Source organism: Anabrus simplex, chromosome 2, assembly GCF_040414725.1.
Source record: "Anabrus simplex isolate iqAnaSimp1 chromosome 2, ASM4041472v1, whole genome shotgun sequence".
NCBI classification, from domain to species: Eukaryota; Metazoa; Arthropoda; class Insecta; order Orthoptera; family Tettigoniidae; genus Anabrus; species Anabrus simplex.
Genome location: NC_090266.1, coordinates 179,322,346 through 179,347,405, shown reverse-complemented (window position 1 = coordinate 179,347,405; position 25,060 = coordinate 179,322,346). Strand labels below are relative to the sequence as shown.

Genomic DNA, 25,060 nt, shown 5'->3' with positions numbered 1-25,060 from the left:
CGTTGATCTGTCTTTCCCAAAACCATACTGTTCTTCCTCCATTTCTTCTTCTAGCTTCCTCCTCAGTCTACCTTCCAATACTCTCTCAAATATCTTAGCTACATGGGCAATAAGGGTCATTCCGCTGTAGTTATTCCATTCCTCTTTATCATCTTTCTTAAATATCGGGATAATTAAACACTTTCCCCACTCTTCTGGGATATCTTTCTTCCTCCAGATTATTCTAAATAATCTATACAACCACTGTAGCGCTATTGGTCCTACTGCTTTTATCATTTCCGTAGTTACCTGATCCACTCCTGCTGCTTTACCGCTCTTCATCTTTTGTATGGCTTTCTCCATTTCTAACATCAATATCTCCTTTTCTTCTTCTTCTTTCCCCATTGTTCCTTCTTGCTCCTTCACATCCACCAGTTGATTGTATTTAATATTTAGCAATTCTGAGAAGTATTCTTCCCATCTTTTTAGTACGTCATCTCTTTGCATCAATATCTGGCCTGTTTCAGTTTTTTTATATATTTTGTATCTTCCCCAACTCGTATACTATTCTTCACCAAACCATACAAAACCTTTTTACTTCCCTTTATATCCTCCTGTAAAGTTTCCTTTCCCAGCTCTTCTGTTTCTCTTCTTGTACTATTTTCTTACAACCTTTTTGGCTTCTTCATATTTCTGCCAATTCTCTATACTATTGCTGCCTATCCACTTCCTCCAAGCCATCTGTTTCTCTTTAACTGCTTTCTTTACCCTGCTGTTCCACCAAGGAGTCTCCTTTTCCTTTTTCCTCCCTGATAGTCTTCCACATGTGTTTACTGCACACTTTACAAATCCATTTCTGAAACATGTCCATTCCTTTTCCACACTGTTCAAGTCATCTTCGGAAATTTCTTTCCTCAGATCCTCTTGAAACTTTTCCCTTATTTCTTTCTCTTTTACCTTCCATCCTTTTATTTTTCTTTCTCCTTTTTTCTATTAACTTCGTTATTTTACCCAGTCTTAATCTGGCTGCCACCACTTTATGGTCTCCTTCGAAATCTGCTCTTGGCATTGCTGTCACATCTTCCAGTTGTCTAAGTTTCTCCTTCTCCACTAGAATAAGATCAATCATTGTCTTTCTCTTTCTATCTCCCCAATCATATCTAGTTATTTTTTGCGAGTTCTTTTTTCTAAACCACATATCACCAACAATTAATCCATTCCTTCTACAAAATCTGCCGACCCCGTGGTGTAGGGGTAGCATTCCTGCCTCTTACCCGGAGGCCCCGGGTTCGATACCTGAGGGCTGGTTTGAGGTCCACTCAGCCTACGTGATTAGAATTGAGGAGCTATCTGACAGTGAGATAGCGGCCCTGGTCTAGAAAGCCAAGAATAAAGGCCGAGAGGATTCATCGTGCTGACCACACGATACCTCGCAATCTGCAGGCCTTCGGGCTGAGCAGCGGTCACTTGGTAGTCCAAGGCCCTTCAAGGGCTGTAGTGCCATGGGGTTTGGGTTCTACAAAAATCTATTACCAAGTTTCCTTCTTCATCTTGGTTTCCATAACTACAGGGGCCAATTATCTCTTCTTTTCCCTGTCTGTCTGTTCCAACATGTGCATTCATGTCTCCCATTATTATAGCCTCTTTGTCGTCAATACAACTTTCCAGTACTTTTAGAAACTCTTCTAAACATTCATCTGCATTCCCGATGGGGTGCATAAACCTGTGTAAAATCCTTGATTCCACTCTCAAGTCCAAGTCTAACTTTAATTATCCGGTCTGATCTGCTCAATTTTGTCCACATATTGTGCTAAATCTTATCTCAATATAACACCAACACCATCTGTTGCCATCTTTCCTCCACTCCAATATAATCTATACCCTTTCTTCAATTCTTTTTGACCTTTCCCCTTCCATTTTGCCTCACTTATTCCCATCATTGCTATGCCTTTCTTCTCCATATAGTCCATCGATTCTTCTATCTTGCCATTCAAAGTCATGACATTGATGATACCGATTCTTGTGATGTCTCGTAGCCCACTTCTCACAGTTCCCCCAGAGCACCGGGAACTGCGAGTCACTTCAGGGTTACGCCTTAGCATTTTCCGAGGCCTCGATTCACTCGCACTCATCTTATAGGCTGTTTGTACGATGGGTTTGCCACTCTCAAAAGGCATTTTATTTCCTTCTGCAAAGTTCAAATTAGGCCACCTTGTAGCCGCTCTTCTGGAGTACAGACGCTACGGGTTTGCCCCTTCCGCCATCTCCACCATACCAAAGTCCATCTTCTCAGCTGTAAGGCCCTCCATATTTATGACCCCTGGAGAAAGGGTGTCCCAGTATTTTAAAACCCCCATGAATTGGGCTACCTGATTGGTCCGCGGGTTGTATTGGGTATTTCAACCGGCCCTACGTATTTTAGGGGCCCTCTATCCGCCACCTGTAAGGGTCAGGTTTCCTTGGTTACTTATTGGAAGTTAACCCCACCAACAAAGGCTGAGGTTACTTTCAGAGCGTTCCCAACTCTAACAGAACAAAATGACTTAGGAATGTTGTTTGACAGTAAATTGTTATTTGTCCCCCATATACAAAAGATAACCTCATGAGCAATGGCACTTTTAGGTTTGTTATAGATTTTCTATGCCTCCGTGACTCAGGCGGCAGCATGCCGGCCTCTCACAGCTGGGTTCTGTGGTTCAAATCCCAGTCACTCCATGCGAGATTTGCGCTGGACAAAGCGGAGGCAGGACAGGTTTTCCTCCAGGTACTGCGGTTTTCTCCGTCATATTTTATTCCAGCAACACTCTCCAATATCATTTCATTTCATCTGTCATTCATTAATCATTGCCCCAGAGGAGTGCGACAGGCTTTGGCAGCCGGCACAATTCCTATTCTCGCCGCTAGATGGGGGCCTCATTCCACTCCTGACCCGGTCGAATGACTGGAAACAGGCTGTGGATTTTCATATAGATTTTCTGACATCACCGATATCCACGCCCTCTGAACTCACTATTTATCTCGCATCCTACTGATTATTGAATTCGCAACTCCCATTTGGTCTACCTCTTCACCCACTAATTTGAATCACATTGACCGTGTGCAGTCATTGTTCTGTGCCATTGTTAAGAGCCAGAGAATCTGATTGTCAAAACTTGAGCAGCAATCAGATACTGGATAAGTTAAACCTTCGTCCATTATCTACTCGCAGGAAAGTAGCCGACCTTAGATTCCTATAACACTTAACGGTTTATTTTGTTCTCCTGAACCTGCATCCTTCTTTTCCCCACATGTCCCAACTCCCAAAACCAGGATAAATCCAGCCCTACGTATTTCGTATTCCTGCCTCTCTCTTGTTCAAAGAGCTTCATTTATCTGCATTCAATCCCTCTTTTAACTATCTTCTGACAAGAACATGGATGTTTTTCCTTTGTATGCCTCCTCTTCCTTAACTTAACCTAGCTCATTTTTTTTCATATTCCTTTTTTCTCTTCTCATCGCTGTCCCCTCTATCGTACATAATGTAATATTTATTTTTTACTGTACTATACCATTACTTATGTGTCATATGTGCATTTATCTTACTGTGCCTAGCTATAGGTTCTTCACTTCGTATTACTTGCAATCTTTAATTTTCTTCCTTTTCTTTTGCATTTATATTTTATTGTTTACCGGGCGAATGGCCGTACGGTTAGGGCCGCTCAACTTTGAGCTTGCATTCGGGAGATAGTAGGTTCGAACCCCACTGTCGGCAGCGCTGAAGATGGTTTTCCATAGTTTCTCGTTTTCACACCAGGCAAATGCCTTAGTTAAGGCCATCACCACTTCCTTCCCAGTCCTAGGCCTTTCCCATCCAATCGTCGCCATAAAACTTATCTGTGCCGGAGCGACGTAAAGCAATTTGTTTTATTGTTACTTGTTGTGTCTCTACAGTTATTTTGTTAGTTTTTAATTTTCTTCCACTACTTTTATCATTAGACGATTTTTCCACGTTCTTTCACTTTTTTTAAGTTTGCATTGTGCTATTCCATTGTAAATATATTTTTCATTGCGGAACTTTGTAATTCGGCTTCTCGCTGTTTTGGTTTACCAAATAAACAAATAAATAAAAACTATCTGTATTGTAATTATTGTGTTGCCTTAACGAAAGTATGTACTGTACTGTCCCTATCATGGGCCATATGCTTATGGGACCATGGGACCATTTGTCACCAATATATAAATAAATATTTAGGCAACAGGTTGCCATTCGAGACTCCTACGCAAGTTATTAATTTATCACTAAAAATAAAGTCATACAGGGTGCTCTTTAATTCTTAATAACCCATTTATTTTTGTCAAAAGTCATTATCATTCATTAAATCTAACAGACGTCAAGACAAACCACAGCCAAGTAGCACTTCCCCTATCTCACTGAACACAAAGGTTACCCTCCCTCTCCCCGTCCTGCCAAGACAGGTTAGCAAACCACAATAGAAGCAAGTGATCTGGACTCAGTCCAACAGTTGTCGCTAGAGAAGTTAAAGCACAAAAAACTATCTCCCAGTTAAAGTGCCAACAAAGGACTTCTACATTCATAATTTATCTCACTTGTTCATCTTCTTCTTCATCCATACCCTTTTCTAGATTCTCTCTGGGTAGGGTAGTGTACCAAAGCCCTCCACTTTACTCAATCTTTCCACCATTCCTCTTCTAGTACTTTACTGCTATCGACTCCTCTATTTGCAATACAGTCCACAACAGAGCTCCTCCATCTCATTCTAGGCCGTCTCCTAGGCTGCTTTGCAGTCTCTGTATCCATGACTGTTCTCTTTGGTATTCTCTCTCCTGGTGTTCTCATCATGTGTCCAAACCATTTTATCTTTGGTATATCGATCTCTTCTTGAAGTTTACACACTCCCACGCTTCTCCTTATGTCCTCATTTCGTATTCTATCTCGTCTTGTCTTTCCCTGTATGCTCCTCAAGAACCTCATTTCAGCTGCTTGTATCTTACTTTGGTTCCGCTTGGTCAATGCCCAGGCTGCTGAAGCATAGGTCAGTATAGGTTTATAATAGGATGAGTATAAATCCTTCTTGCACTTCATTGGCACATCTTTGTTCCACACAATGTCTCACACACTGGTAAAAACTTGCAGACTGTTGTATTCTTAAATCAATTTCTCCATCCATATTTCCATCTTGTGACATCATGCTGCCCAAATATTTAAAATTTTTCACTACTACATTTCCTATTTGTATCGCTCCCCTGGATTTTCTGTTACCTCTCGTCATGATCAAAGTCTTGCTTTTCGCAGTACTAATCTTCATTCCAAACTTTCGTATCTCCTCAATCCATAAATCAACTTGTGTCTGTACTTCCTCTTCATTATCTCCCCAAACTACAATGTCATCAGCAAACAGCACAGACTTTACATGCTCGCCCATCATCTTCTCCTTGATATTGTATAGAATTCTATCTATGATGATAATGAAGAGTAAGGGAGACAACACACTTCCCTGCCTTAAGCCTGTCTTAACTCTGAACCATTAGTTTGACCCACTTTGGTTGTAACACAGCTTTCGCAATTTTGATACAATACTTGTTCATATTGTGAGCCTCCGTGGCTCAGACGGCAGCGCGTCGGCCTCTCACCGCTGGATACCGTGGTTCAAATCCCGGTCACTCCATGTGAGATTTGTGCTGGACAAAGCGGAGGCGGGACAGGTTTTTCTCCGGGTACTCCGGTTTTCCCTATCATCTTTCATTCCAGCAACACTCTCCATTCTCATTTCATAGCATCAATCAGTCATTAATATATCACTTTGGGCGTGGCGACCCCATCGTACTAACAGCCTATATATGCTTCATTCATTACATCCCTGACCCGGTCAAAGACTGGAAAACAGGTTGTAGGTTTTCATTTTCATTCATTCATTTTCACTTGTTCATATTATCACCAATTCACAATCGCAGACAAGTTTACACAATGTAAACAACACTGTAAATAATATATGACTTCCTTTTTTCCCCCCCACCTTTTTCCACTTCTTTAATCAACTATTTTTCACTTTAACTTAAATTTTCAGCACACGTTTCTTCTCCATGCATGTAATACTACTGTTATGAGCAGAGCAGGAGTAATCGAGCAGGTCAGTATTTCCCAACTTGCACATCAGCCCTTGTTATGAAAAGCTTGCTGAGTGTAGCGAAGAAGCCTGAAGTAGGATTTTAAGCTGTTAGTGGTTTGTGGCTACACAACGGTTAAGATGATATGGCATGCGGCTAGTCACACAATACAATTTACTAAAACATGTGGAATGCTTATTCTTGCATAAAGGAGACTACTTAAGCTTCCTACTCAAGGAACTAAATTGTATCTCAAGTGAGTTGAGAGTTAAAACCCAAAAAATGTGAGAAATGATTTTGCACAGCCTAGCTTTTGGTATAAAGTATATGTAAAGTAATGTTATTTCCACGCAAACGTTATATGTGGTCATCTAAATCTGACAGATTCACATTTCACTTCAAAAAACTTAATTTCAGTACATAATACTAAAATGATGTATGAATGTGATACACCTCAAAATACGGCGCAGATTGTTTGGCTGATTTCAAAGGTTAGTTTATTCAGTAAAACCTCATTAGGATGGTTTTGCAGGAGAGAACTATCCAACTGGAATATCATTACTTTGGCGGTGAAGTACCTTTTGAAAGGGGCAAAGTCTCAACAGCGGAAGTGCCATTGCATCATTAGTCACTGCTCATTTAACTAACATCAGACCCACATGCAGGAATGGCTCACAGTTTACTGCTGCATGATGGTGTTCGTGGCGTGCTACGAAATTCACTTAATATGAAGAGTTTCTTTCTTGCTGACTGCTTAGCCGCATCAAACGTTTATGTACGTCATAGCATACTGTCTGCTAGTTGTGTGAACTGCTCTCAAGTGTCAAGCCATTTCAAATTAGCACTGTAGGTTGCTTGAGCCGCTTATAGGCGTAAAAATTTTTCTGAACCTTTCTGCCATCTATTGAGTGTTTGATGTACATCTTGCTGATCACAGAATTCAAATGAGGGTGGAGAAATTGCCTTCAGAATCTTTGCATGCCCTACCTACAGCACATTGCTCTTGCATCTACTGGGCAGTGTCATCAGTATGGCGACTTACAGTGCTTCTGGAAGCAAAAACAAATTGAAGGATTTAGCCGAAAATTATACTGAGAGTATGTTGTTAGATTCAGAAGACAGTGATGCTGATAGTGACAGTCAATTTAGCTATCCAAATGGTGGCTATGATGCAGAAGATGGCACAGGTGACAGTGACATTATAGACATTCAAATAGATTTGGCAGAGTCTGGAATAGCACAAAAGGTATGCACGCTGGTTTGTATGTGCATTTTGGGGATAACTCTGAACCTACAGATATTATTGAGCATCTGAATGTAGTGCCACATGAAGGCTAATACAGAAAGAAGAAGAAGAAGAAGAAGAAGAAGAAGAAGAAGAAGAAGAATTTTTCTTTTCTGCTGAACTAGCACAGAGAGAGAGAGGATATATATTTCATATTTTTTGTTTCATGTGGCTCAGTTAAGGGGTCAACATTTAGTAATATAGCATTATTAACATGGTCAAAAAGAGCAACGTACAAAAACTGTGTCAACAGCATACAGATTCCATTTGCAAAAATCGAATGGTTTAGAAATGAAACTGGACTAAGGGGAGTGTGCTGTTGGCTTTTTTTTTTTTGTTTCTAGTGGTTATGGATGAAATTGTAAAACAAAGGAAGCATTTGGCAATAGGGAGATGAAGTTAATATTATTTGCAGATGATATTGTGGTCATACTGTTCGAAAAAGGAAATAGGAAGAAATGTGAAAATTATAGAAGTATAACCCTATTATCACACGGGCTAAAAATAATGGAGAAAGTCGTAAACAAAAGGCTGAGGGATATAATAGAAACACGGTTAGAGGAGGAATGATATGGCTTTAGACCAAATAGATGAACAACAGACTTGATATTTACAGTGCGAACGATAATGGAAAAACATCTGGAAAGGAACAAGGGAATCATATTCATATTTTTGGATTTGGGAAAAGCTTATGATACAGTTAAGAGAAAACATGTATGGGAATGCCTACTGAAAAGGAATGTACCAAAATCATGAATTAACAAGATAAAAATGTTGTATCATGAGAGAAAAAGCAGTGTACAAGTGGGGAGTAGTGACTCTGAAACATTTCATACAAAAAAAGTCTCAAGCAAGGGAGTGCACTGTCACCTTTATAGTTTATTATATTGATGAATTAAATCATAAAACATGTAAAACAGAATATCAGTAGTGATGAAGTGAATGCATTGGTATTTGCAGATGATGATGTGATTTGGAGAAAGGGAGAAAAGGAAGTTCGAAGGAGACTGGACATTTGGAATGAAAATCTGAAGGAGTTTGGAATGCTAATTAGTAAAAAGAAAACTGTAGTCATGCACTGTGGAAAAGAAAAAAAGAGAAGCCAAGTGAACGTAGATGGAGAACGGTTAGAGAAAGTAGAACAGTTTACATATCTGGGTAGCATTATTAATGGAAGTAATGAAATCAACCCTGACATGAATAACAGACTAAGTAAATGTACAACATTTTGTCATCCGGTCAGAGAGCTTTTATGGGATGGCCACGTACCCGAGAGAACAATATTAACATTATACGAACAGTATTTCATACCAATTGTAACATACGGACTAGAAACGCTGGTAACTAATAAGAGACAAGATAGTAAGATCCAAGCAGTAGAAATGAAATTTTTAAGAACATCAGTTAAAAAGACAAGAAGAGATAGAATTCAAAATATTAAAATCAGAAAAGAGCTCAATTTAGAACCGTTAGTACAGAACATACAGAAAGCAAGACTGAGATGGTTCGGATGTGTAAAAAAGAATGGGAAAGGAACGGGTAGCAAGAAGGGAATTGGAAAGAGAAGTTAAGGGAAAGAGACCAGTTGGAAGACTGAGAAGAAGGTGGATGGATCAGATTTGGAAGGATATCAGAGAAGCTGGATTGGATGTGGCAGAAGTAATGGAGCAGGAAAAGTGGAAGAATAGAAAGGAGTGGAGAAGGCTTGTTAACCACACCCAGGTGACTGGAGTGGGACATGATGATGCTGTTGATTATTGTGGTCTGGAGAACAAACAGCAAAGAAGTACAGGAAACACTTGATGCACTGAACAAGAAAATTGAAAAGTATGGTAAAAATATCAATGTAGAGAAAAGAAAGTCCATGGTGATAACAATAGAAGAAAGATAAGGGAAAGGCACTGAGAAAATTAGCAGTCAAAGCCAAAAGCATTCCACCACAGTGTAAGAAACCTTGTCTGGAATAAGAAGTACCAAGTAAGCGTAAGGATATAATGTACAAAATGTATTCTGCACCTATATCGACTTATGTGGCTGAGACCTGGACAATGAGAGGTAGGGAGAACAGCAGGATTCAGGCCAGTGAAATAAAATACCTAAGTAGTATGATAGACAAGGCAAGAAAATACAGATTGAGAAACAAAGATGTGAGCAAGGAGGTTGGAATAGAAAACCTAATTGAGAGAATTAGTAGGAGTAAACTAAGACAGTTTGGATGTCTTAAGAGGACAGAGGAGGAAAGAATACCAAAACACATGATAGAGATGAAGTTCGAGGGAAAGAGAGCAAGAGGGAGACCTAGAATAAGGTGGATCGATTCAATAAACAGGAGTGCAAGAAGAAGAAACCTGGACTGGGACAAAGTGATGGAAGAGGAATGGTGGAAGGAGAGGGGAAGTTGGAGAAGTGCCATAAATGCCCTGACCCGCCAGGAGCTGGTCAAGGGGAGAGGAGAAGGGAGAAGGATGATGATAGCCTTATTAATGAAGTTGGTAGTCAGTCTGTTTTTGTGTACAGGATTTAGTTAACTGTTCAGAGTGAAATGCTTCATGAACTTTTACTTCAAAACCTCAACTTTCATTCACAGTTCACTGAATTTTATCACACAAAACACTTCCACGTGAGTAACGATAAGACAAGTAAATAATTAGGCCTTCAACTATTGTCACTGCTTTATAACATGTGCTGTAATAGCTTCTTATACTACAAGACTTCAATTTTAATTCACGATTGATGCCATTTTACTAAAATGCAGAATATTTTTACCCATGTTGGCATGCTTATTAGCCCAATAAAACTAGTATTGTCACTTCCAACTTCACCACTGCTTGCACTTAACACAACCTCAATTTCCATCCACATGCATTCAATGTTATCATCACACAAAACATTTAAGAATATCGGATATTGAATAATCCTTCGGGGGGGGGGGGGTATAATTACTCATATCGGCAATGATAAAGGTTTCGTGGAAGGAGAGTTACTATGTTTTACAAATAACTCTACTGAAGACATACCATGAGGAAATAGATACGTATTTGAAAAATGCTTTGTTAATATTATCTCTCATCTTGAACCCAATTCGCCTTACCATTCAGTTACAAACTGCTGAACCAATCATGGAGAAAAGGGAACATGAAGTATTTGGATGGATTTTAGTGCCGGAGTGCCCGAGGACATGTTTGGTTGGCCTGGTTCAGGTCTATTTGACACTCATGGGCATCCTGCCCATCTGGATGTGGGATGATGATAATGAGGTAGGGAGAGAGTGAAACTATGTGTCAACATGTAGCCTACTCATGCTGAAAAACACCAAGGGGTCTGCTCAAAGCTTTGCATCCCCATCTGATGGATGAATCACCATCAACAGCTACATATGCCCACACTCCATATGAACACTGCGGAGAGATTTGGAATTAAATCCAGGTTTTTGGCACACAATCTAGTGATTCGAAATTGTATCCCACCACTTCTCCTACCCTGCCAGCCAACAGTCTGATGGTGAAAGTATTTTCGACCAATGGGACTTGAACTGGCTAACCACGGTGTCAGACCGCATAGACTTGACACCTTAACGATCAAGATCACCAGGCAGGCTTAATCCCTGACAAATCAAACAGGATGAAGTTCAAACTTTTTTAATGCCATCCTACAGCGTCTTAGGTGGTCTTGCAGCTATCACATAGATGATATCGTATTGAAATCAAGTAAACGAGCTTAAGATAACCCCTGTACGATTGTTAATTGAAAGTATGGAGCCAAATAAAGTGCCATGAGGTGCGTAACAAAACACACAAAAACCTTGCGGAAGAAAGAAAGATGTTGCTCGAAGGGATCAAATTAGTTACTCCACAACATTGAGAAATGTGTATACAACATGTCATCAAGACAGAATAAGAAATAATGTGAGGCAGAGAATGGCTATTAGAGGATGCCACTGAATGTATCATAATAAACTCGAGCGAATCAGACTAGTTACGACGGTATGAATGGGATTGAGTACCTAACTTACCTTTCTTCCAGTGATTAAATTGGTGAGTACATTAATCTTCAGAATATCTTCTTGTTTAATTCCAGTGATTGTTTGAAGGTTTTATTCTATTCATAACATGTTAATTATGGGCGAGTCAAACTATTGACCTCGTGGTTTCTTGACTGATGTTTTTATGTCCGTAGTACTGCAACGGACATATGGCCAAAGTTGTTATTGTTTACTCCCAAGTCATTTGAAATAGGGTATAGTTTTATGAGGTGATACTCAAGAAAGCATGCTGTCACCACTGTTATTCACAATGGTTATCGATGAAATTGTGAAAGGAGACTAAGGTAAAATGTGGGGACAGTGAGCTGAAGGTAAATGCTGTCTGCAGATGATACTGTGGTGAGGGGAGCAAACAGCGAGGAAATACAAGGGCAACAACATATTGAGTGAGATTATTGATAATTATGGAATCAAAATCAGTGTGGAAAACAGTAAGAGTATAGTGCTGACTAGGGGAGAAAGGGAAAGAATTATAAAAATTAAGGGACATGACCTGGAAGTTGTGGAAAGCTTCAAGTACTTTGGAAGTGAACTGATGCGGAATGCAGAGCTGGAAATGGAGATCAGAAAAAGGATTTAACAGGGAAATGCATTCTACTAAAGAGTGAGAAACCTGGTGAGGAGGAAGGAGGTACCAATGAAGTGTAAAAAGGTGATACGTAAGATGTACTACTGCCCAAAACAGACATATAAAGTAAAAACCCAGACACTGACAAAATATAGGAAAATAAAATCCAACCCAGTCAAATGAAATTTAAAAAAAGGATTATCGGAAAGAACATAAAAAAGACAGAGTAAGTTATTAGGATGTCAGAGAGGAAATCAGAAAAGCTTTTCGATAGAATGGAAAGAGATGAAGTTAGATTGTTTGGACATGTCAAGAGGATAGATGATGGAAACCCAGATATGAGGAGGAAAGGCAAATGGAGGCCCAGACTAAGGTGTTTGAAAATGATCAAGAATAATATATAAGTAGAAGAAAACCTGGATTGGAACACAGTTAAGGAGGAACAATGGTGGTGGGATAGAAGAAGATGGAAAGGCGCCATAAACATGCCAACTCGGTGACAGCCGGACGAGGGAAATGGATTAGGATAATGATAACTCAAGTATGGATGAGTGTAATGTTCTACATTACAGAGAGAGTTAATGAAAAACATTTTACATCTGGGCTTGAAATATCCTTCAAGAAGTAGAAAGATTCAAGTAATACAAAATATGTAATGCACAAAATATAGGATTCCATCAGGAATCGAAAGTTCCTCAACAATATGAAAAATTCAAGTTATAGAAGTGTGACTGTATTGCACAGGTTCCCAAGATTCTATGTTCTTTCTGACATCATTAGGTTCACTAGGTTATCTCTCAGAACACTCCCACTTACACAGTATAATCACATCAATAATTAAGATATACATATATTCTGGTTTTTATTCCTTAATGATACTTCAATGTATATACTATTTATAGCTAGAATGATTATGTTTACATACCTATCCCTTAGAGTAGAAAGATCTGGAACCATTTCTTGTAACACATCCGGAAGCATATCCATAAAACCTTGAACTCGCTTTGCTAAGTGTTCGTCCTTCAACTTTTTTACATGCCGCCTAAAAACTCGTTGTGAACAATCCAAACCAAATAGTTCCACAAAATGGATGAATTCCTCTTGTTGAGCTAATTTCTTCGATGTGTAACTCCACACTGCACGATAATCTGTCACTTGCGAACGTATTAACCGCTGGTAGGCTTCAGTAGCATGTTCCAAGACTTCCTTTCTCGCTCTAGCTGCTTCAATAAAGGGTAATATCTTTGTTCTGCCTTTGGTTCTATCAATTAACTGAGCTAAAATAATAAAAGCTAAATCTACATTGATATTTTCATGCGCTGAGGTTTCAATCATAAGAATTGCTCCTTTATATTCCTTTCTACCAACAAGTTTCTCTGCCTCCTTCACGTAAGATTCATTTGCATCATCATTTTTAGTAGTAACAAGAATTACGGGCTTCTTAGTTTTAACTAAATTGTTCAAAATTCCAGTCACTATTTCAACTTGTTTCTCAACTGTCCTACCAGGCACTGCACTAACATCAAACACACAAAGGAATCCATCGATGCTGATTTTCCCATCAGGAAGAACCTTTTGTTCATACTCCTTTTCAATACCTGAAAAACAAAATATTTTTTAAAATATCTGACTCATGAAGTATTAAATGCTAAAAGACTTTTCATTCATTCAATCATTCATTCTGTTTCAAGAGACAAAAATGAGATTAGCATCATGCCATTTCAGAGAATGTAATATTTTAGAAGAAAATAACAGTGTGTAAATAATTAACACTTGTTTCCTGAATCATTCTAAATGCCTTACGATACTATTACATATCATAAAATAATGTTCACAGCACATAATGAGCAGACATCTTTTAGGTCCTATAGTACCATAATGAACATTTTTACTTTACATCATCAATCAATCACCACTACTCTACACTTAAGGTTGTCACCATGTGGCAGATTCACCATCAACTGTTTACCTAGGCATTTCTTACATTATTTCAAAGAAGTTGGAAATTTATCCCTTGATAAATTACTCCAATCCCTAATTCATCTTCCCATTAATAACAACAACAACAACAACAACAAATAATAATAATAATAATAATAATAATAATAATAATAATAATAATAATAATAATAATAATAATAATAATAATAATAATAATAATAATGTTATCGGCTTTACATCCCACTAACTATTTTAATGGTTTTCGGAAATACTGAGGTGTCAGAATTTAGTCCCACAGCAGTTCATTTATGTGCCCATAAATCTACCGACACACCTTTGAGCACCTTCAAATACAATCAGGCTGAGCCAGGATCGAACCTGCCATGTTGAGTCAGAAGGCCAGCGCCTGAACCGTCTGAGCCATTCAGCCCGACCTATTAACATATCTGCCCCCATTTGTTCTCTTGAATTTCAACTTGATCTTCATATTGTGACCGTTCATACTTTTTAAAATAACTCTGTTGAAGTATATTTGTCTACTAAAGTCATTCCACACCATCTCTCCACTGACAGCTTGGTATATCGTCGTTGCTGGGACAAAACCTCCTATGTGATAATATTTTAGGAGATACACTGACCCGCAGCACATACATTATGAAGAGCGAGAATGCCTTGACCACATTCACACAATATTGCACCTTAGATGACAGAACCTTACCGGTCAAAGTTCTAAGCTAAAATATTTCACATAGGAGGTTTTGTCCCGGCAGCAACGATATACTGCTTAGTCAAGCAGCTCATCTCGTTATTCCCGAGTCTTCCCAGCACAAGTTTCCAACATTTTCGTAACACTAATCTCTTGTTGGAAATCACCCAGAACAAACAGTGCTGCTTTCCTCTGGACTGTTTCCAGTTTTCAAATCAAGTAATCCTGGTGAGGGTCCCATATTTTGCAACTATACTCTAACTGGAGTCTTACCAGTGACACATATACCCTCCCCTTTACATCCTTACTACAACCCCTGAATACCCTCATAACCACATAGTGAAATGTAACCTTTATTTACTACCTCATTAATGTGATTACTCCAATGACGATCTTTCCTTACAGTGATGAAACCTGAGGTACTATCACACCAACATCGTAATTAAAATTGAGATGACTTTTCCTCTTGACAAAACTTACAACCTGACTTTTCCACTGTTTACCATCATACCATTACCCGCTGTCCATCTCACAACTTTTTCAAGGTCCTTTTCAGTCCCTCACAATCTTGCAACTTACTTATTACTCTATAAAGTGTAGCATCGTCTGCAATACGCCTCATCTGTAATTCCAGTTCTTTACTCATACCATTTATACATTTATTTATTTACATTTTATGGACTTCATTGAACCACTCTAGCCAACTTCATACAAATAATTATTCAGTTTCCTGTTAGCCCAGTACTTCATTCTCTCTGATCTTATCCTTCTTTCTTCATCAGAAATCACCCTTCCTATTGTCTGTTTGTTGATTCTGATTTGCAGTCTGGTATGCTTGTCTGTGAGTTTCTTGATTTTGTCGGTTTTGTTTCTTAGGTCTTCCACTGTAATTTGTAGTTCATCCATATCTTCCTTGATTTCTGTAATCCACTTAATGTTGCACTTACTATTCCATATTTTTTCTACTATTCTCCTGATGATCCTGTTCTCTGGTGTCCTGATTAGATGTCCAAAAAATGAAATGCGTTTCTTCCTGATTGTGCTCATTACTGGTTCTATTTCCTTGTAGACGGTTTCATTAGAAGCTACTCTCCAGTGTCGTTCTTTTTGGTATGATTTGTTGATGCACGTTCTAATGATTCTTCTGTCTATCTTGAGTATTTTGTCTATTTGTGCAGTACCTATTAGTCGTTTTGAAGATGGTTTCACTTGTGTATGTTATTTCTGGTTGAGTGATTGTTTTGTAATATTTCAATTTTGTTGCTACTGACAGGCCCTTTTTGTTGTAGGTACCCTTGGTGACAAATTGTGCTCTGCTCAGTTTATTTATTCTGTTATGCCATGCTGGCTTTTCATTGAGGTTATATGTTATGATTTCTCCCAGATATTTAAATTTATCTACAATTTTAATTTCTTGGTTTCCTACAGCAATTTTGTTTATGAGTGGTGGGTCAGTAAACATGATTACTGTCTTTTCAAAAGATATTCCAAGACCAATTTTCTGTGCTATTTCCTGTAGTGATATAACTTGTTGTCTGGTTTAATGAATATTGTTGGACAAGAGAGCAAGATCATCGGCAAATCCTAGGCAATTTAAACTTATGTTGTCTTTGGGTCTTCCAATCCGGATGTTATTTGGGTTACTCTTGTACCATTCCCTCACTATATATTCCAAGGCACAGTTGAACAGCAGTGGTGACATTTTATAAGATATATGAGGCGGTCCGTTCCAAAACTCGTCTTATCCATCATAAGTGATTTTTCAGGAAAAGCGAAAAACCTGTAATTTTTGTAATAGAAGTCTCACTTGTTTAAATGTATTACGACGCGTTCAAATCCAATGTCATAGGGTCGTCTTACTGAAGAATTATAAATATAATTAGTAGAACGTCAATAAATTACATTTGTATTTTGGATAAGACGAGTTTTGGAGCACCCAAAAAAATTCAGAATATATTACCTCACACAACTTATTTTTAAACAAGAAAAGTGAAAGGACTGAGAATATAATGTTGTAATAAAACTCACCAGTACACTCATGCACCTTTTTGGTATCAGTATAATGATATTCACAAATAAATTAAACACAGCAGTGTGATTTATCATATTTACATCCTATCAATAGAATTTGGAGAGAATTCTTCCTTTATAGGCTACACTGCATTCACAATAGAATTAACTTGAACAATAAAACATCACTTTGTTGTAAATCAAACTCTCAAATCTGTTCCCTCCTCTTGAGATCCATCACAAAGAACTTCTGTTTCTTCAACAAGATTGTTTTCGTCTACAGAAATTGAGGTGAACAAATTCTTATAAAAAGAAATCAACTCATTCCTATCCCAATCCATTCCAAAATGCTTTTCAAGCAAACTTTTTACGTCCTTTACTTTGGCGAGATTCAAGTTTACTCCTGGCAATAATTCAGGTGGCATTAGTATATCTCGCAGGCGTTTTCCCTTTTTCATTACGGATTTTCGTAAACCGATGTCTGAGTTGTAATGAGGTTCTCCCCATAAGGGTGACATTTCCCAGTGAGTCTTTGCTGATAACAAATCGTTTCAGTGAAGAAAATTCAAAGTGCCAAGATGCAGACATTTTCATCATATTTTCAGAAACCATTTTCCAATTGTTCACGGAGCAGTCTCTGCCAAACTTGAAGACTTCAGCATGTTTGCTAAAGATGTCTTCATATTCTGCTGGATTACAGATTATAGGGCATTTCCGTATCTCTCTCTCTCTCTCTTTCTCTCTCTCTCTCTCTTTCTCTCTCTCTCTCTCTAGACTTGAGCAAATACCCTGTCAGAGGGCAGATATGAGTGGCCTGTCATAGGAAAGACCAATTCAACCCTTTCTATATTAGGCGGAGCTGTGTGTGTCAAGAAATATGAGCACATTGCAATCATTGTAGATTTGCGGTTCTGTCCTCCGCAGCCATCCGCACGAATTCGTATAGTAGTGAAGTTTGACAAATCAGTTTGTGATAATCGATGGTAAACTGCAGATGACGTTTCATTAGACCTCTTGTTGAATTCATGCTCCATCCATGTGTATGTAAAAACATTCACCTTTGTCAACTTGGCATGTGAGGTACCCCTCACAATGGTAAAATTATAGGTATACAATTGGCGACTGTAATAGGCAATTTGATCTGGAACTTTTGGATTCACAAGATTCTTTTGGCAGTCAAATGAAAATATTGCCATGCTGTCCCTTTCTTCTTGGAGCTTTTTGAAAAAGCTGCAGCCCTTAGTTTGTGTACTCTAAGTTCCAAGATTAAAGCATTCTTCAGTGATACGTTCGAACTTTAAAGTTTAATTTTCTCCTTGAGCTCTATGCACTTTGAGCAAGCGTCAGTAACTGGTGTTCCGAATCCTATGTTGTAGCAACGCATAAAAATTTCACGGAAGAACCACCGCTTCACCCTGAGTTCTTCAGGCGATTTGTTGTTATACATTTTGTAAAGCTTAGCGATGCTTAAATTTCCGGGTAGATACTGTCTGACCGGTGACTTTCCGCGGCAATAGTGACTTTCACAACACTGCAAACTTTCAATGAAACGTTTCACGGAGTGCCTCTTTTCAGTGTACTCTGGTTTGATCCTAGCTCCTCCCCTCTTTTCTGTTGGAAGTTTCCCTGTTGTGACGTGATTTCTGGCAATCCTCTGAACTCGATCTTTGCTGACATGCAATACATTCAAGAATGTCTTTTGGCAGACCTGAATGTGAAACTGTTCTGTATTAGCAAGTTTTATATACCTTCCACAACAAGAGCAATATTTTCGGTCATCTTAATACACTATTCACAGCACAAAACTGCATGAAAGACCAACACAGTTCAAGAATAACTCAAAGAGTGGAAAGACTGGCATAAAACGCGGGTAAATTGTAGCGTGAGTCACGTGCTGAAATTATCCATTCCTATTGGTTGATTGTATATGGCGAGTTTTGGAATGACAAGCGCCGTGGATAAGGCGAGTTATGGAACAATAGCCTAAGTTTGGTGACAGATTTCTATGGGAAAAGGCGAGTTTTGGTGCTTAATTTTGTGTTAGAACTATCACAAACATCACCAGGAAGGCAATGCTACCTCTAACTCATTTAAAAAAAAAAAATGGATAAGACGAGTTTTGGAACAGACCGCCTCATATATAAGATCAGAGAGAATGAAGTACTGGGCTAACAGGAAACTGAAAAATTATTTGTATAAAGTTGGCTACAGTGGTCCAATGAAGGCCATAATATATATATAAATAAATAAAAGAAAAGGAAAATAATACTGTCTTGCAGATTCCTCAACTTTTACTCACTACATGATCACCTATGCAAATTCTCAGAGTTATGTTTCCTAGAAATTCAGCCAACTGTTTAATCACAATTTTGTCTAATTCAATAGCCCTCATTTTCATCGGTAGTCTCACATGATCTACTCTGTCAGATAGGTCAATAGCAATATAGTCCATCTGATATTGCATTGTTGCATTGCATTGTTGGATGCGCTTGTGAACGGTTGGCTGTTGAGAGAGCTCGTGCATTATTGTAGTGAAAAAGTAGTTAAAACCTATTGAAATAATTTAAATTTTGTGTGTGTGCATTCCATTTAGTGCTATTTGTATACTGGTGTTTAGTGCTTGTTGGCAGAAATTGGGAGTAGTGTTATTTATTTGAATTTTATAACAAGTAATTCATTTGGCGTTCAGTAGATTAATGTTTTCTAGGTTAAGCAGGCTAGCTAGGTGTACTTTGTTTCGAATTTAGGTTTAAAACAATATTTTTAAATATCTGTAGGTTCATTGGTATTATACTTACAAAGGCAGATTATTATAAGGAGTTGTAACTCATTGTAATTTCCGCCGCTACTTTTCCGATATTTCGTACAGATATCCATTCAACCTATCACGAAGGTAAAAATTTATTACATCAAATAACACTATAAGCCTGTAAGCATCGATTTACAGAGAATTCACGGTAATTTCACTGGATAATTACGGTACTTAACAGTTTTTTGGATTGTTGACGATTGTTGCTACATGCACGATAGTAGTGTAAATAAATACACAGTCAGCTAATTCATTATTCCGATAATTTGTAGTCTTAGTTCCCTGCATACTTTGTACTTTCCACCTTCGTTTATTCATCGAGTAAAAGTTAATAATCAAATTCCTATATCCCAATAATATTGCACTTCAAACCCCCGGCGTGGTTTTGGCAGAAATTATAGTAGACAACCTCTTATTCTCAGCATTTAGGGACACTTTTATTCTCTGTCCCACGTAGTAGGGAAAGTAATACTAATCCACCAGCGGTAAAAGTTCATATAACCACACTTCAGCTGAAAATTGTAGTATAGATACATTGTAGTATAGATACAGTACGGTACATTTAGATAGTGCCGTATCTTGCCTGCTATATTTGTGTTATCTTACGTGTGTATCTATTAGAGCGTAGTATTAATAATAATTTGTCTAAGCATTTAGCTTTGTTGGTAATCTTTGAGTACAGTAGTTCTTCCAAATTTCATTTCTGTTTGTGCTTAGTAGTGACATAAGGTACCGGTATCGTAATTAGGATACGTCTGAAAGTAGTTTAAAAATTACTGTAGTGTACTGTACAGTAGTATACGAGTAATACCCTATTAGAATTTAGTGTGTGTATTTTATTATTGTAAAATATTTGTGTAGCACTGGTGTAGTAGAGGTATCCGTAGAAACTCTAACTAAAATTCCGTTGTTGTAATTAGGATAGGCTTAATTGCAGTTTGGAATTGTGTAGTTCTTGTGTATTACTTTCCATATTCAGTAATTAACAGCAGTTTTTATCCTGTTAGGGGTTGTAGGATAAAAAATAGAGTACGACTAAGTAGTATTGTAGTGTAGTCGTATATTAATTACCTTATTGTAGTGTGATCTTTGAGTACTATCCCAGACAACATAACCCTCCGTTCACTTATTTTTTGCAAATAAGTTATTTTATTTTAATTTTCATTCTTTTCCGTAAAGAATGGCTAAGGAGCGCGAGTGTACGAGTTGTGGGTGTGGCGAGGCATTGAGTGGTATGAGGGAGGAGTTGGAGAGTTTGAGGGAGATTAGGATTCTCACAGAAGACAGGAAGGAAGATAGGACTCCCTCAAACAATGTACAGGTTACAGTAGGTGTACAAGAGGGGGGGGAAGGAAAGGGGGGAGTTGTAGAAGACAGGTGGTCTAATGTTCTAAGGAGAACGAGATTGCAGGCTAAGGGCTCTATTCAGGATCAGAATTCAGGACAGGTGTCTGTGCGAAATCAGTATGAGTCACTCCAGGTAGAACAACAGAGGGAAGATGAGGGACAGGGAACTGTTGCTGAAATGTGTGGAAGTAGGAGGAACGGAAAAGGTAGGAAAGGGAAATGAAGAGTAGAGGATAGGAAAAGACAGGTGGAACAGGGTCATGGGAAGGAGAAAAGGGAGGAGGAAGTAGCTTCTGCAGCTATCAGGACAGATAGGGCTGACCAGGAGGGGAGGGGATCAAATGAGGTGGGTAGGGTTGAGGCTCTGGTCATGGGGGATTCCAGGCTCTGGTCATGGGGGATTCCATCGTTAGACATGTGGGGAAGGTGTGTGGAGGAAAGGGAACCAGGGTAGAATGTTATTCAGGAATTAGGTTGAGGCAGATGTTGAGGAAAGTAGAAGAGAAGGAGGAGGGGTAGGAGAAGGTGGTAGTGTTTCACGTCGGTACCAACAACGTAAGGCAAGCTGATATAAGTACCAACAGTTGGAGATGTGTGGGATCCGGTAAATGCAGCACGGATGAAGTTTAAGAAAGAGGAGATTGTTATTAGTGGAATACTGTGTAGGAGGGATACTGACTGGAGGGTGATTGGAGATTTAAATAAGACTATGGAGTGGGTATGTGGGAAACTGGGATTGAAATTTCTAGATCCTAATGGGTGGATAGGAGATAGGGATCTGCACTCAGATGGCCTTCACTTAAACCGCAGTGGTACGTGTAAGTTAGGAACTTCGTTTGGAAGGGTAATAGGGAGGTCCATTCAGGGAAACGGGGTGGCCTAGGGAGCGATGATAAGGGAACTGGAAATCAAGTAGGGATGACATAAAATTGTTAGTGTTGAACTGTAGAAGTACTGTAAAGAAAGGAATAGAACTAAGTAATTTAATAGATATATATTTACAGGATATTGTAATAGGAGTTGAATCATGGCTGAGAAATGATATAATAGATGTAGAAATTTTCTCACGGCACTGGAGTGTGCATCGTAGAGATAGGATAGGAATGGTGGGAGGGGGAGTATTCATTCTGGTGAAAGAAGAATTTGTAAGCTACAAAAAAGTTAAAGATGAGACACATGAAATTCTAGGTGTAAGGCTCATTTCTAAAGATAATAGGCAACTTGATATCTTTGGAGTGTACAGACCGGGAAAGGGTAGCACTGACGCGGATTTGGAATTACTTGATAGGATAGTCGGCTATGTGGGAAACGACATGGAAAGAAATGTGACTGTAGCAGGAGATCTGAATTTGCCAGATGTCAATTGGGAAGGAAATGCGAATGACAGGAAGCATGACCAACAAATGGCAAATAAGTTAATATGGGAAGGACAGCTGATTCAGAAAGTGATGGAACCAAACAGAGGGAAAAATATCCTTGATGTGGTGCTGATAAAACCAGATGAGCTCTATAGCGAAACTGAAGTAATAGATGGTATTAGTGATAATGAAGCTGTTTTTGTCGTAGTTAAAAATAAATGTTATAGAAAGGAAGGTCTTAAAAGTAGGACTATTAGGCAGTACCATATGGCTGATAAAGCAGGCATGTGGCAGTTTCTAAAAAGTAACTATGATCGGTGGAAAACGGTAAATAAAAATGTAAACAGACTCTGGGATGGGTTTAAAGAAACTGTTGAGGAATGCGAAAACAGGTTTGTACCTTTAAGGGTGGTAAGGAATGGTAAAGATCCACCTTATTATAATAGAGAAATAAAGAGACTAAGAAGGAGGTGCAGACTGGAAAGAAATAGAGTTAGAAATGGCTGTGGAAGTAAGGAGAAATTGAAGGAACTTACTAGAAAATTGAATCTAGCAAAGAAGGCAGCTAAGGATAACATGATGGCAAGCATAATTGGCAGTCATACAAATTTTAGTGAAAAATAGAAGGGTATGTATAGGTATTTTAAGGCAGAAACAGGTCCAAGAAGGACATTCCAGGAATAATTAATGAACTAGGAGAGTGTGTATGTGAGGATCTTCAAAAGGCAGAAGTATTCAGTCAGGAGTATGTAAAGATTGTTGGTTACAAGGATAATGTCCAGATAGAGGAGACTAAGGCCCAAGAAGTATTAAAATTTACATATGATAACAATGACATTTACAATGAGATACAAAAGTTGAAAATTAGAAAAGCGGCTGAAATTGATCAGATTTCTGGGGATAAACTAAAGACAATGGGTTGGGATATAGTACCATATCTGAAGTACTTATTTGATTATTGTTTGGTCAGAGGAGCTATACCAGATGAATGGAGAGTTGCTATACTAAGCCCTGTGTATAAAGGAAAGGGTGATAGACATAAAGCTGAAAATTACAGGCCAGTACGTTTGACGTGCATTGTATGTAAGCTTTGGGAAGGCATTCTTTCTGATTATATTAGACATGTTTGTGAAATTAATAACTGGTTCGATAGAAGGCAGTTCGGTTTTAGGAAAGGTTATTCCACTGAAGCTCAACTTGTAGGATTCCAGCAAGATATAGCTGATATCTTGGATTCTGGAGGTCAAATGGACTGTATCGCGATTGAACTGTCTAAAGCATTTGATAGGGTGGATCATAGGAGACTACTGGCAAAAATGAGTGCAATTGGACTAGACAAAATAGTGACTGAATGGGTTGCTATATTTCTAGAAAATAGATCTCAGAGAATTAGAGTAGGTGAAGCTTTATCTGACCCTGTAATAATTAAGAGGGGAATTCCTCAAGACAGTATTATCGGACCTTTGTTTTCTTATATAAATAAATATGAGTAAATGGAGTGGAATCGGGGGTAAGGCTTTTTGCGGATTATGTTATTCTCTATAGAGTAATAAATAAGTTACAAGATTGTGAGCAACTGCAGAGTGACCTCGAAAATGTTGTGAGATGGACGGTGGGCAATGGTATGTTGATAAACGGGGTTAAAAGTCAGGTTGTGAGTTTCACAAATAGGGAAAGTCCTCTGAGTTTTAATTACTGCATTGATGGGGTGAAAGTTCCTTTTGGGGATCATTGTAAGTATCTAGGTGTTAATATAAGGAAAGATCTTCATTGGGGTAACCACATAAATGGGATTCCTCAGAAACAGTAATGCAGCCAACCAAAACTCAATCCTAAGTTTAATCAAAGGTACTTTTCCGAGACAATTACCCTTTCTCCCGCACCCGTCAGCCCCGCTTTAAGCCTTCCCCCTCTCCCTCCTCCCAACCTCATCCCACCAAGCCACCCCCACTCTTCCTAAGCCACTTCCACTCCTCCTAAATTTTTGCAAGGAATTGTGGACAATTCACCAAGGAATGAAGCAATTTAAAAATGAAGAGTGTATCCAATAATTCACGGCGTTGTGACAGGCTATACATATTTAAGGACAGTTAAGGATGTATAACCAACATCATATGAGAATCCTGCTCTAAATGAATATAAACGAAGAAATTTATGTTGTATTGAATCTAATCTATGGATAGAGGTCTGATGAGAATGGTTCAAAACAGGTGTACAGTATTCTAGTATAGGGCATACCATAGACACATACAGCAATCGATAGGTAGCTAAGTTTGAAAATTCTCTAGAATATCTAGTAATGCAACCCAATCTTTTAAATGCTTTCTTATGAATATTTTCAATATGTTCATTAAACTATAGGTTATAACTGAATAAAACACCAAGGTCATTAACTTGTGAAACAGGAGTTAGAAGGTTGTTATTACTAAATTTGTACTGAAATGGTATTTTCTTCTTCTTTTTAAAAAACGATATTATTTTACATTTCTCACGATTAAGTTTCAACCCATTTTGAATGCAATACTTTTCCAGATGATGTAAATCTTCTTGAAGTTTTAAACAATCAAGTGGAAATGAATTTGCATAAAAAATTTTGCATCGCCAGCAAACAAAAGCAATTCAGAATTCTTAAGTATATTTTTAATGTCATTTATGGAGAGTAAAAAGTAAGGGCGCAAGGTGAGACCCTTGAGGAACTCCACTGGTAACAATAAAAGGTGCAGAAAAATGATTCCTTATTTTAACAATCTGCAGGCGATTTTTAAGATACGATTCAAACCATGAGAGGAGAGGCCCAATAATTCCGTAGCCTGTTAGTTTTTGAGAAGTCTGTATAAATGCAGCCCACTTGGGAGTGGTTCTCTATTGCATCCAAGAGGAACTGATAGAATAAAAGAAGATTGCTACAGG

The 25,060-nt window shown here is 38.4% G+C and overlaps 1 protein-coding gene across 5 annotated transcripts in view; it reads right to left on the bottom strand.

The window, feature by feature from the left end:
* RhoGAPp190 (Rho GTPase-activating protein 190) overlaps positions 1 to 25,060 on the bottom strand; it is a 1,293,865-nt gene that overhangs the window by 1,128,851 nt on the left and 139,954 nt on the right. For all 5 annotated transcript variants that reach the window (XM_068226122.1, XM_068226123.1, XM_067140451.2 and 2 more), the window contains exon 6: positions 12,905 to 13,577. In XM_068226122.1, the coding sequence (XP_068082223.1) occupies positions 12,905 to 13,577 (673 nt within the window). The remainder of the gene's footprint in view (positions 1 to 12,904; positions 13,578 to 25,060) is intronic.